Source organism: Mastigoproctus giganteus, chromosome 12, assembly GCF_048544385.1.
Source record: "Mastigoproctus giganteus isolate SK-2022 chromosome 12, ASM4854438v1, whole genome shotgun sequence".
Taxonomy (NCBI): domain Eukaryota; kingdom Metazoa; phylum Arthropoda; class Arachnida; order Uropygi; family Thelyphonidae; genus Mastigoproctus; species Mastigoproctus giganteus.
Genome location: NC_143586.1, coordinates 24,308,412 through 24,323,264, shown reverse-complemented (window position 1 = coordinate 24,323,264; position 14,853 = coordinate 24,308,412). Strand labels below are relative to the sequence as shown.

Sequence of the window (14,853 nt, the reverse complement as noted above, 5' to 3'; positions counted from 1 at the left end):
CATGATGTTTACTCCAAAAATCAGATTTACATAGGCAGTTGCTCAGATCACACTTAGAATACCCTTTGTGGTGTGCAAGAGATATCTGCACATTTTCAATCTTCCTCAAACTTCACCCAAGTTGAGTCAGAGGACTAACTACTTTTTTTTCCCAGTATAACGTAACCAGATAACAGCTCCTTATGCTTTCTTCACTAATGAAATAATAAGGACTCTTGGAATGATATCTCCTTTCTACTGTTTATCAGTATTGAGAACCTGAATGTAAGAGAAAGGTATTTTATTGTCAACAGTGCATTATATTATATAGATGGTCAGCAGTAGCTTGCAGTCACTTTCTTTGCATTGTGAAAATATAACTGTTCACTTGGTCTTATAAGAAATTTTTGGAAAAAAATGTATAGGTAACCCCCATATAACATGGTACTTCTACAACAACAGTTTTGCTCTAACATGATTGATAAATTGTGGCAAACCTTGCATAACAAGGTATTTTTGAGTATTTCTGTGGAGAAAACCCTATTATTATGTTGGATGCAATTTTTCAACATTTCCATTTTTTTTTTTTTTTGTGAATCCCGCTGTTGACTTGCTAGTCGTTATGCAAAAAAAAATGATTGGGAAATCCCCATGTTAGGTTCCGTGCTATTGAATTGTGCTTGTCTGAGATCACAAAAAAAAAAAAAAAAAAAAAGTGACTTCAAAGCATTACTAAACTTTGTTCTTAAGAACCATATCGGAATAATTTCTTTGTTGTGCATTAAATTCCAGCCCTGAATTATGACTAAGGAACTTAGCATAATTTGGGTAACTGCCGATTTATTAAAAGAATGGTTTCTAAATTGTTTTGTGCCAGCTGTAGAAAAATCTAATAAAAGTTTAATTACTATTGGATAACGTTCCAGGCCATCCAAATGATTTAAGCCATCGAAAATGCTCCTACCACCTAATACAACTTCTTTAATTCAACCATTAGATCAAGGCATTATATCTACCGTTAAAACTCATTACATCAGAAAATTTACAATGGATTTTGGAAAAAATTGATTCCAAATCTATTGAAGTGATGGAAACATTTCTCAGTTGTGGACTATTGGAATCATAACTTTATCATTCAAAGAAAAAACCATGAATATTAAAACCGTGTTGGAATAATGTATGGCCAGAGTCAGTTCATTCAGGAAATATGGTTGAACTGGAATTGGTACGATAGTAGATATTGCTAAGTCGGCAGGAAGGTTTGATGATACGACTGCTGAATACATTCAAGAATTACTGGTAGAAAAGAGGCTGTCAAAGTAGATTTGGTGGAAAGGGCATCGGACGTAAACCAGATCAATTCAGAGGATGTTAGTGCAGATTAAAATTCTGAAGTTCCAAATTTTACACTGAAAGTATAAACGGAAGGCATAAACTTAGCCAAGCAATTAGAATCTTATTTTCTGAATGTAGATCCTTTGACTGAGAGGAACACAAATTTCAAAAGAGAGCTTTAAAAATGCTTAGCTCCATACCATGCCAATTTACAAAGATCTATCAAACAAAAGCAAAGAAACCCAGATTACTGATTTTTTTTTAAAGAGAGCAGTAGATACACAACATCTAGACGCTGCAGAAGAAAGTTCGGAAGGTGAAGATATTCTGCAACAGAGAAAATGTTCTCATTTAATTGTTCTTAGCAGCAGTGAAGAAGCAGAAAATTAAATGAACGTACATTATCTGATATGTATTGCAATTTGTAAGATGTTTGTTCAGTTATTACTGTTTCTGATAGTTATAAAATGATGTATTTTTGTTGGCTTGTGGAACGTAACCCCCCTTCCTTTTTGTACTGGTTCTTAGTCCAGTATAACACCGTTTCACACTACACAAGATTTTATGGGAACCTAACTACCATGTTATATGGGGGTCACCTGTATGCCATTGTCTGAGGATATTCTGTAATTTGTCTTAGCTTCTAAAATGGAAAACGAGCTTTTATATCTCTTCCCCTATATAATTTATGTTTATCCAATCCAAGCCAAATTTATAATACACATAAGTGGTTCATTTCAATCTGTCATCTTGAAATAAAATGGCTGCCACTTAAATTATTAATAGTAAATAGTGAAAGGAAGCTAGCTTATACAAGGGAAAAAAAAAAAACCTACCCACATTAAACTCTCCATCCCCTTTTAATAATTTATCTGTTAGCCAAAGATCTCTTATCTGTTCTAGCTTGATTAACACCCTTAGTGACTTGATTTTAGATTAGTTTATATCAACTGTAGATTTCTGTATTGCCTAATAATTTATAAGCATCCTCTGCCACTAGTCTCATTAGTTCATCTGACATTCATTTAGGTTTTAACTTTGAAGTATCCCTTAGTTGGTATAAAAACCTTAACAGCTTCTACAATTATGAATGGTTCTGATCTCAAATCTGAATGCTTCCCATGTAGAATGGGCAGTTGGCAACACCATCCTGAAACTGAAAAGAATTTTAAAATTGTAATTATCATTACAAAAAGTAAAATCTCATCTCTGCTTATAAAGCTATTTATTTATAATTGCAATGCACATTTATAATTCAATCAAAATCAAATTTACAATACACATGAGGTTGTATTGTGAATTTAGGAACTTTTTTGAAGAGTTTTATTTCGATCTACCACTTTGTTTCAATATGGTAGCCACTCAAATTAATGTATGTTTAAAACCTGATACAAACCAAATGCAATTTGGGAAGGTCCTATTGTACCCTGAGAAGAATGTTCTTACAGGTTTCATCTTCTTTCAAGGGGAGGAGGGGCATTCAATTAAATTATAAACATTGCCCATTGTAGTTCATATTATAGTCCAAAACAAACTAGATTTAGTATATAGGAATTCACGAATACCCTGATGAATGCATTTAGAGGCATTTTAAGAATTTCTCCAGCTCAGACAGGATTTGAAATCTGACCTCTCCAAATAAGTGATGAGCTGATTTTGGCAGAAGCCTCTCCTTCCCCAGAAAAATTATTCAAATCACCTGCACAATATGCAGATTAGACCTTTAAATGTACACCACACAATAAAACCATATAGACTACCATAACTGTTGTTATAAAACTTTCCAAGGCCAAGATAAGTAGCAAAACCACCACCATGGAGGACTCATGCTGCTATATTTTTAAAAATTTTTTTTTCTTTTCTTGATTTAAAATATCATTTATAAATCAGTTAAATATGGTTGTAAATTTAGTCCTGAGTAATACTTTTTCTTTAGGGAGTTGATAAACTTAGTTGTTTCAAACCATGTTACAATATTCTACTTAGTGATCTCTGCAAATTTTTAAATATATTAGCAACCTACATGATGAATATAATTTGCTTTATGGAATTCACACAGTTATGTATGAATTCATACCCATGGAAAAAATAAATATTTATAAATGGCTGTAAATTTGTAATCACGATGTTAATACAAAACTTGCATCCTACCAAATGGTTTTATATAGGGGAAAAAAACAGAAATTGTGAATTTGCTGCCTACTGTAAACAATTTATATCATAAATATTGATTAGGTGTAAAAGTCAGCCTGCCGAGTGTGCAAAATGAATGTTTTAAATTTTTTTTAAAAATATAACTGTTGCCATTATGATTGTAGTATTTAGGTGTTGCCATACAATGCAACCTTGATATAATGCAGGTGTCAAGTGAAAACTTTAAAACCAGTGTTATTAGCCACAAAAATTTTACCAATTTTTTTCCCCCAGGTTTTTTTTAAACATAAATACACTACTTATTAGTAAATAAATAGTTTATTTACTGTTTTATGAGTATACGAACTAAAAGACAGTATTAAAAGGTTGTATCATTTCCTTTACATTCTATTAATGCACAATGCTGTTATGGACTTGCATTTTATGAATCTGTTCTGAAATAGTCATGTAATATACAGAAATTTAGGAAATGCTACTGTAATGTCACCAAATGCAGATTTGCCTACACGACTAACTTGGCCTTCTTCTAAGTTGCTTTCCATCTCCCAAGCCATCTTTCAGAAGCTTTAAATATGTTCACTTCTACCACATAGCTTATGAAATTTAAGTGCCTGTGCTTTCAAAATTATTCCATTTATTGGCACTCTTTTGCTATACTTCTGTAGAAACCACCTCTATAAGCAACTTTCCACATCACTGTTTTCACAAAGTCTAGATTTCAAGTCCAGTTTTCTTTCTTTGGCAGCCTACTTTATCTTCTATCTTGTCTACAAATGAACACAATTTTTATTCCTTTTTTCATCCAACCACAAATTGTTCCTTCTGGAATTCCACACTTGTGAAATATACTGCATTTTGTTTTTCCACTCTAACTCTTTCCATAATCATCATAACTTTTCTTCAGCCGCATAATTTTTTCTTTTGGTGGTCATTACTTCAGTCCTGCTGATTTACTAATTTTGCTGTGTACTTATTTCACATGCCCTAGAATTTACAGTGTTTTGAGGAAAGTAAATCAAAACCATACTGTCCGGCCTATCGTAGTGCCAAGATGAAGTCACAATTTCTCCATAAGTCACTTCATGCATATTTTTGTCTAATTTAGTCCTTAGCAGTTTTTACTATCCTAAGTAACTTCTAGTCAAAGAATGGATGTCACATGCTGTTGTTTATCATTAAAAGTACAAAAATTTACTTTGTAATTAATGTAATGCACTTGATGAATAGTAGCCATATTCCCATCCAGAGGTAACTGTTTATAATTAGTGTTCCATGATATACTCTTTTGCCTCTTTAGTTGAGTAGAGAAACTATGTATCTACAGTAATTAGTCTGCAACTGAATACATCGAAACAAATATTTAGCCAATTTTTAGCTAATTTCCCCTCTTGAAAATGTGGTAGGATGTAGAGTAGATATAAGTACAGCCAGGCCTCACATAACGAGAGTTCGGTTAACGCGTTTTTCAGTTACTGCTATTTGAAAAAAATTATACCACTTTACACAATGCAAATTTCCAGTTAATGCGATAGTTGAAAAAGATCCGAATCGCGCGCTAAGCTTACCGTGCATCAGATGGACAATAAAAAAACGTTTGCCTGCTGCCAGCCTCAGTGTGTTCCATCAACCATCGGAAGAAGTGTTACTTGTTTGTCTCCGCTAATAAAGTCAATGCAGACTTGCATTTAAAAATTCAGATTTTTAAATGAGCCGTCTAGTTCTTTTACCGTTATCTCCGCAAAGGAGATAACGGTAAAAGAACTAGATGAAATCTTTCGTATTGCATAGAACCTCAAACAAAAGGTTTGAGGTTCTCTGCAATATTTATTTCTCCAGGGCCCAGAGAAGATTGTTGTCGGCTATCGGAAATTGATTGATGAAAAGAGAAAGTCAACACTGTTCAAATATTTCCGCAACAGTCATTTCTTCATTGTGTATTTTATGTCAGAGGTTCCCAAACTTTCTCAGTTCATGGTGCCCTTAGTGTCTCAGTAATTTTTTCATGGTGCACCCAGACCAAAAGAAATACCTAACAGTTCCATTTAGTAGTTAGGCCCAAACAACTTAATAAGAAATGTTGAAACTGAACTACCTCAAGCTAGTATTTCGCGCGGTGTCTGACAGATAGAGTATCACTGTGTTTCCCTCAAAAATTTAAAATATTCCATGGCACACAGTTTGGGAACCGCTGTTTTATGCAATAAACATTTAATTCCACAATTATTTTCATTATCTTTTACATTGTATACAGTTAAAAAGTTATTTAAAAGGTATTTTTAAACTTTATGGACATTCCAGAAGGTCAAGGACCAATTATAATTTTTCCTATTGATTATTATATTCGATTAACGCGTGTCTGTTTTGCACGATGCACTAGGGGGACAAATTAATCACGTTAATCGAGGCCATATTTATCATTTATGCTAGTTCTTTGAACACTTTTTTCATTATTCATTTTGAGTGACACGATCATACCTGCAGTATATCCGAAAATACAGTATAAAGAGGTTGTGTATATTGAGCTTGCACTAGTTATATAATTAATGACCAGAATAACCCAAATGAATGAGAAATATTCATAAAATGTGTATAACCTTCATTTGTTTACTGATGCTGCTTAGCCTATTAATTAATTAATGTGAGTGATTGTCTGAAATGTTTGCAACTCGTCAAAGCTTTATGCTTGCTTATTTAAGAGTTGTTGCTTATAAAATAGTTTTATTACTACTACTACCAAATTGCCCTTCCTAGTATTCATGCAAAATGTTGGAAAGTAACAGTTTGATCAAAATCCATTTTTGTGCTGGAGTATTAGAAAATTAAAACAATATGGTCTTATATATCCACGTCATAACCAATTACATGTGTTAAATCTAAAATCACTAATTACCTTCCAAATTATGCTTTTCAGTGATATGTCATATTGCTTTATTCCTAAAAATTTTAGAAGGAAAATTTATCAGTGTGTCTAGCCCTGCTTTAGTCAATTTGTCTAGCCCTATAGGGCTAGACAAATTGACTAAAGCAAGTATAATGTTTATATAGTTTGGTAAGGCTGTGATAGTTACAACATTTGCTTTACTTAATGAGTACAGTGCAGTCACTCCAGTTTTCTGTTATTTGCTTCTTTGGACAAAATATTTTTTGTTCATGTCAGTTCCTACACTGCTGTACCTTTTTGTTTTTATTTTAATTTAAAATTCATAATTACTTTTATCAATATTATTGCTCCCTTGCACCACATGGAAAATATGTTCCTTTGTGTGAAAATACCAGTGTTCTACAGATTCCACTTGATAGAAATCTTCCAGATAGAGTAATGCATGTTGATTATTAGATCATTCCTAAAACCAGCTGTCACTCAAACCATATGCCACATTTAAAGTCAGAGATTTTAAATGTGCACTTGTTCTTAAATGAATATGAAATCACCTCCATTCGAGTTATCATACTAAAACAATATTGCCTCAACCAACAAATAAAATAAAAAGTTTATTGAAACAAAAATATATAACTAAAAATATATGCTATAAAATATGCCATATTGATTATAATAAAAATAAATCATCTGAAATTAGGTTAAGAATTTGGGGTAGGTATATGGAGCAAACCACATCTGACATGTCTAAAGAAACTGATTAATGACACCATCACTAACTAATTTTGGTTATTTCAAATATTTTAGTGGAATCACTAGATTAGTTAACACTTTACACTGATATATTTTAAATACAGTCGATTCCGGTTATTTAGGACACATCAGGACTAGCGCATTTTGGCCCGATTAAGTGGCTGCCCCAATTATCCGAAGTTTCACTTAAAAAAAAGTTAAAAATACAATGGACCCCTGCTTTACAATTGGTTCACTGTACAATCAAATCACATTATGGTGGACTCACCATAGTAAAGTACCGTTCACTATACGATGTGTAGTTAGCGGGAGTCATTGTAATCATTTTTGTGAATTGAATTTTAATTCTATTAAACAGCGATTCTAATTAGCAAAAATAGGAGGAATATTATCCACAGGCTATAAAAGTAAAGATATATTAAGCACAAATTTACCCTTTATTACCTTACCAATTAAAAAATTAAATGATATGTCAAAATCGGAATAATTAATATGTACATAATGTGTACATACTAACTAGTTGACATTTCTGTTCACTGACATTTGTGGGTGGGGGTTAAAATTTAAAACAGTAAAAAGATAAGCAATCAATAACAAAGACCATCGCACACACACAAACTTTGCAAGTTACGAAGCTTAAAAAATAGGAATGAAGAGAAGATTCTGAAAATTAATTTTTTTATATGATTGAAGATTCCACGGAAGTGTAAACACATTTCACCATAATTCCCACATAATTCCAGCTGTGTCGATATTATCGCAAATTCAGTACTTGCTTGTTTGGTTTTTTAAGAGCATTAGCAACTAAGGCCATATTGCTCTGAGAATATGCGGTGGTAATTCCCTGACCTTTCCGCATCCTCCATATTTGGTGGTGACGGGCTCGAACCCTGGTCTAATCAAGAAGCGTGCATTACACACTGCTGCTCCTTCCCACCTGGCTACGGAGGGGCCCGCAAATTCAATAAGATCGAGTTTACGATAGATTGCACTAACAGAAAAGCCCAATAAACAGTTGACTGCTAGTTGTTTTATGGTTGCGACCTCCAGAAATCCAACCGAACCATGTGGTACGGTCAGAGACAATTGTAAGGTAATCTCCAGTGCTGCAGTCTCCTGCCCTGATTAAACGGCATGTTGTCCCAATTAAGCAAAGTAAACCCTGGCTATTTTCTCAGTTGGGTTCTGTTTTTTAAGATTTTGCCCAAATAAATGGCTGCCCCGATTAACCGGTGGCCAAATAATCAGAATCCACTGTACCAACAATCTTTAAAATAAAACTATTACAAAAAAAAAAAAAAAAAAATTTATTACCCAGCTTATCTCTAAAGAAGATCTATCTGTTGTACATCTACTGAAACCTATTATCATAAGGAACTCTTAATAACGAGATCACTCACTGAATACACAATTTTTATTTCTGCCACAAACATTTCCAAAAGTACTCTAAGATAACTTCATATTATTCCCTACTATATACTCATATTTTACCACATAAATTGATACATTTTAACTGTGTGTGTGTTCTATTGCCCAATGTTTCTTTGACATAACTATAATTTTTTTGTGGTAAATAAAATTTCCAATTTGGTATGGGGAGTAATTTTAAATTTTATCTGTTGCAGGGTTTAATAAGATTGACTATGAAACAACAAAAGACAAAACACTACCAATCTGTAAAAGATGGGAAGTATTCATTACTAATCAAATCTGAAGAAAACCTTGGAACTGAGAAAACAAAGGTTGAAAGCCATATTCAGTCTATTAAGGGAATTGTGGAGAAACTTCAAAGTGATTATCCAGATATGATTCCAAAATTTGAAAAAGTACTAGATTGTATTTCTGCTGCTGACAGTACTGTTTGATGATTTCACTTAAAACTGTTCAATTTTTATAAACTAATTTTTGAGCAACTTGCTGTCACACCAATAATAATGTGGTTTATAAAATTGTATAGAGATAAATTTTCATTTTTGATAACTGTTAGGATATTCTATTTGCAGTACCATTGTTACTTGTTTGGTTGAGCTGAAATAAATTCAGGATAAAATTTTAATTATGATTTTAGTGGAATATTAAACAGGATAGACATCTGTGACTAATGCTCTCCCCTGTTCTCTCTTTTCCAAAAGAAAGACTTATCAGCTTTCCTTTTAAGTACCCTAGAGACTGGCCATGACCTTCAATTAAACTTGTAGCTGACATTTATACTGCCTGTAATGAATCAAATTGATAATGAAGTTGTTAAAAACTAGATGAATCAAGCTTTCTATAGGTTTTTCTTATTCACCCATTGACGTTCTGATTTGTCATATCAGTGTGGAATATTCTTGTTCAAAACCTTCTGGAAGGTAGATTAAACTTCAACCCAGTGCCAACAGATGATGTAACTTTGCATCTACTTACAAATAGTAGAGGGTGTTTCATAAAGGATGAAACTGTATTATAGGAATTTTAACAAATCACACAAAAGGGAAATAAATTACACATACAATGCAAAGAAATTACACAACCTTTACAAGTGTTGGAAATGGTTTCCACTCGCCTGGATGCAGGTTCGTAGCCTTTTCATGACATTTGCAGCCACCTTACGTAATGTTTGCAATCTCTTTTTCAACTTTAGCCTTCAATTCGTCAAGAGTATGAGGATTATTATGAAACACTTCACCTTTTAATTGTCCCCAAAGAAAAAAATCTGGAGGAGTAAGATCTGGAGATCTTGGGAGGGTGGGGGGGGAGGTGCACAAGTTTTTTTGAGATCAAGTGATCTCCAAAAAATCCATGTAACCTGGCCATCGTTTCATTTGCTATATGGCAGGGCTCACCATCTTGTTGAAACCAACATCATCGTTCATTCACTTCCAACAATGCAATAAACTGTTGGATTATGTCACGATAAACTTCTCCATCCACAGTTTTGTCAAAAAGTATAGGCCCTATAACACAATGGTGCAAGATGGCACACCAAACTGCAATTTTCAAGGTACGTAATGATTGTTCATGATACACATGTGGGTTTTCACTGCTCCGTATTTGGCTGTTCTGACTATTCACATAACCATCCAAGTGGAACCAAGTCTTGTCACTAAAATAAACATGATCCAACACCTCAATTCCATTTTCATCAACAAAACTAACGACAATACCATACATGTTTTTTTATGGTCAGGTTCTTTCAGTTCCTGAATGATGCCAATGTGGTAAGCATGCAATTTTAACTTCTTTGCAGTCCTGAAAACAGTAGTTGATGACAGTCCGGTTTGAGAAGATTTTTTGAAGCGATTTTCTTGGTGAGCAGGTTAAACGTTTATTCAGATCATCCAGAATGTTTGCAGTTAACAGTGATGGCCGGCCTGGGCTCTTTTTGTCCTCGACACTCCCAGTCTCATGGAATTTTGCAATTATATGCAATATTGTTGACTTGTTGGGGACAAACAACCAAGGAAATTTCGTATAAAACTCTTCTTGCACATGTTTATAAGATTTATACGTGAAGTAAGACTCCACAATAAACACATGCTCATTCTTGGAAAACGACATGGCTGACACACCACAACGGACTGGATGCCTGACTGAGACTAATGCATGTCACGGTCATTCAACTGCTTACCTTGGGTGCGGTGCTGCCACCTACACTTCAAACTTGACATGACATTTGCCCACCTGTAAGTTCTACCTTCAATTTAGGATCGCGTCCTTTATGAAAGGCCCTGTACAACTTTGGTCCCCATAAGGCCAATTAAAAAAAAAAAAAAAAGGTTACATTTAGTCGACATTTTTTAATAACTTTATATTAAAACCTTCTTATAAAAGTAGTAAAACTAGTATAGTTCCAGCTTATCTAAATTCATCCATCCGAGAAAGCTTATGCAATGGTACATTGGTGGTGGTGGGGGGGGGGGGAAGAAGATTATGTACCCAAAAATAAATATGAAGAAAATAGTGTGCCAAAGAACCAATAATTTCAGTGGAAATTGGCATAGATAAATATCTCTACCATATACTATTTACAAGAGGGAAATCAGGTACTATTTTTGCTTTGATATATTAATTTAAAGATTAAATTTTTTTTATAAGCGAAAGGATCAGTCAGAGACTAATTAGAGGCATTCTACCATAAAATTCCTGAAGGCATTTTACAGAAGTGTACACAGTAAACGTGTCAATACAAACAGCTACAGAAAAATAACACAAATTATAATCATGGATCTGAAAAATAATTTTGGGACAAACAAATAAATTGGAAATGCTTTGTAGTATTTGTATCCATTAAATGTCAATTTAAACCAGAGAACACACTTTGAAGGTAAGTACTGTGAATTGCAGTTGATTGGAAAATGAAACAGAAGGGAAATAATTTTTTTTTCTTTCTCGATGGGCCTCTTAGGCATTCAAAATCCTGTTAATGGCCAACTCTTCCTAAGGTTTTTGAGTACAGGCATACCTCAGTTAACGTTACCTCTGATAACGAAGCCTCGATATAACGAAGTCGGCAATTTCAAGCCACATTTAACATAAAAAAAATATTCCAATTTAAGACCAACGCCCGACAATCATTCGATTGGTGACTGACGGTGACTCGTTACGTATTCCCGAGCTGCGGGCGTGTCTGTTATAACAGTTTTGCACGTCAATCGCATAATTTAGTTGTTGTTTACATGATTTGACGTTTCAGTGTGGCGCATTGCAATAATCGACGTAGGTTCTTTGTAGCATTACATAACGTAGATTTTGTAAATTTTAATAGAAATATTTTTGTTTTAGTTAATTAAAATGTCAGAATCAAAGAAAAGAAAAGCAATTTCTTTGGAAACTAAACTAAATATCGTACGTGTTGAAAGCGGCGAAAGAAAATCCGATGTGGCACATTCTTTAGGATTAGCGCAATCAACTTTAACAACCATACTAAGTCAATCAGAAAAAATAAAACAGTCTGCTCAGAATTGTACAGATGTTACAGCGGCAAAATTAACTCGCTTAAGGAATCCAATTTTAGAAAAAATGGAGAAAATGTTAAGTTTGTGGATAGATGATATGTCACAACGTCATATGCCTTTAAGTCAAATGGTGATTCAAGAAAAAGCATTATTTTTGTTTAATCACCTGAAATCTAAACAAACTGAAGAAATTACGGAAACCTTTAGGGCTTCTCGTGGTTGGTTCGAGAAATTTAAAAAAACGGGCCAGGATTCATAGTGTAAAATTAACAGGAGAAGCTGCAAATAAGTTTCCAGAAAAACTAAAGGAAATAATTGAACGTGAAAATTTTCCACCAAATTTGGTGTTCAATGTTGACGAAAGCGGTTTGTTCTGGAAACGGCTACCAACAAAAAGCTTCATTTCTATTGAAGAAAAATCAGCTGCTGGGTTCAAAGCAGCCAAAGACCGTTTAACGTTACTCTTTGGATCAAATGCCTCTGGCAATTATAAATTAAAATTGTTATTAGTTTACCATTCAGAAAATCCGAGGGCGTTAAAAGGTAACATAAAAATGAATTTACCTGTAATATGGAAAGCAAATAGAAAAGCGTGGGTTACCAAGGAGTTATTTACTGATTGGTTTGTTAACCACTTTTGTCCTGGAGTAAAACGGTATTGTCAAAAAAAAACAACTTTGAAGAAAAAGCTCTTTTGTTGTTAGACAATGCTCCGGGACATCCTACTGATCTTAACACGTTGGACACATGCATTCCTGTCAAAGTTGTGTTTCTTCCAGCAAACACAACTTTCCTGATTCAACCATTGGATCAGGGAGTAATAGCATCATTTAAAGCTTATTATCTGCGTCGAATTTTAAGCAATTTACCTGAACTAGAGGATAAAGAGGAAATGACAGTTAAAACTTTTTGGAAAAACTACACCATTAAAAACGCAATTGAAAACATTGATAGTTCTTGGAAAGAAGTCACTAAGAAATGTTTAAATGGAGTTTGGCGCAAAATATGGCCAGAAGTTGTACTAGAAGAAGAAAATAACATCCAAAAAATTAGAAATGAAGTTATCCAGATGGCTCAATCAATAGGTTTCGAAAATGTCGATGAAGAGGATGTTAGAAATTTATTGAATGCAGAAGATGATGGTTTTCCAGTGGAAGATTTAGAAAACCTTGTTAGCAACGAAGACAAAGATAATGAAGGCGAAGTTAAAGAAGTTCCTGCCGAAAAAGTGTTAACAACCAAAGATTTAAAAAGGTGCTTAAATGACATTGAAAACGTTTTAAATTTTTTTAGTGAAAATGATCCTGATTTAGGAAGAAGTGTTATAGTTAAGCGATCAGTGTTAAATGCAATAACTCCGTATAGGCAATTGTTAAATGAAAGAGAAAAAAAGCATAAACAATCAACTTTAACCTCATATTTTAAAATGTGATTTCACTTTGTATGTAAGTTGACTGTTTATTTAATAAAACTTTTCTTTGTTCGAAAAAAAGCTTTTCATTTTCTTTAAGTAGGAACGTATCCCTATTCTGGCCATAGTATTTTTACCTCTGAAAACGAAGTTTCGCTTAACGAAGTAATTTCGTGGAACGCATCCTATTCGTTAATCGAGGTATGCCTGTATATAGAACTATTCTGGAGGAAGAGTGCAACTAGGGCTTACAATACCAGGATCCCGGTCATTTTTTTTCCAATATTGATACAAAAAAATACCGGTTTTTTGGTACTAATTTTAAAAAAAAATAATTGTTTATAGTTTAATCACATAAAGGTTATAAAATCACCTTTATGTGATTATGACTATCTCTACTAGCAAATGTTTGATAAATCATCGATAGGACACCATGCAACATTGCAACCTGTCCACAATTCTCGGCCATCTTCATGTCTGATCATATCGTAACTCCCAAGTCCCGTTCCTCCACTACTGACTTTAGTTCAACTCCACCAGTGTATAAGCTATTTTGGGGTTGCTGTTTCCCAGGTGTAAGACCTTGAATTTTGCTGATAAGAATAAAAGCATAGCTACCACTTTTCTGACCATCCTGGAAGTCTATCTAAGTCACTCTGAAGAAGCTCTGCTTGGCGGCGATCATTAACTACTCTACTGATCTTTACATCATCTGCAAGTTTAGACCTCACTCCCTCCATATATGTCATTTAAGATAATCAAAAACAAGTGGTCCCAATACTGATCCTTGGGGAACCCCACTTCTTACATTAACCCAATCTGAGAAATAACCATTTATCATAACCCTCTGCCTGGTGCCCTCAAGCCATCGTGCTATCCATCTAAGGATTTTTCCTATGATTCCAGCCTGCTCCAACTTATAAAGTAACCACTCAGGTGGGACTGAGTCAAATGTTTTGCTGAAATCCAAATAAACAATGTTGAAATAATTCCCAAAATCCAGCTCATGAGTGACCTGTCAAAATGGCTAACCAGATTTGTTAAACATGATTTTCCCTTTACAAAACCATGCTGTGTATCCTACAGAATTCCATTTCCATCTAAATGATCCTGAATTCCACCCCTGATCATTGCCTCCATGATTTTCCCTACTACTGAAGAGACCGTCCAGTCGCTAATTTCCCGTTACACTCCTAGAACCACCTTTATGTTCCAATTTACACCAGTCCAATGGAATCTCTCCCGAGTCCAGTGATGCTCTCATAACTAGCCTTAAAGGTTCAATGAACTCACCTCCTTTAAGATTATAGGGTATATGCCATCAACCACGGGAGCCTTACTCGCCTGTAGGCTTGAAAGTTTTCTCATTAAATAATCATTTGAAATTTCAACTTCATTAATTACAT

At 34.0% G+C, this 14,853-nt stretch overlaps 2 protein-coding genes across 2 annotated transcripts in view; one reads left to right on the top strand and one right to left on the bottom strand.

Annotated features, from left to right (window-relative positions):
• The window catches only part of l(2)41Ab (lethal (2) 41Ab), a 142,875-nt gene that overhangs the window by 115,880 nt on the left and 12,142 nt on the right, over nucleotides 1-14,853 (top strand). Inside the window, exons 18-19 of the mRNA XM_090386656.1 lie at nucleotides 8,725-8,958; nucleotides 9,723-9,802. Coding sequence (XP_090242782.1) covers nucleotides 8,725-8,958; nucleotides 9,723-9,802 — 314 coding nt within the window. The remainder of the gene's footprint in view (nucleotides 1-8,724; nucleotides 8,959-9,722; nucleotides 9,803-14,853) is intronic.
• LOC150076793 (putative RNA-binding protein Luc7-like 1) overlaps nucleotides 2,267-14,853 on the bottom strand; it is a 180,175-nt gene continuing 167,588 nt past the window's right edge. The window contains exon 10 of the mRNA XM_090386712.1: nucleotides 2,267-2,470. The gene's annotated coding sequence lies outside the window, so the exon portion shown is untranslated. The remainder of the gene's footprint in view (nucleotides 2,471-14,853) is intronic.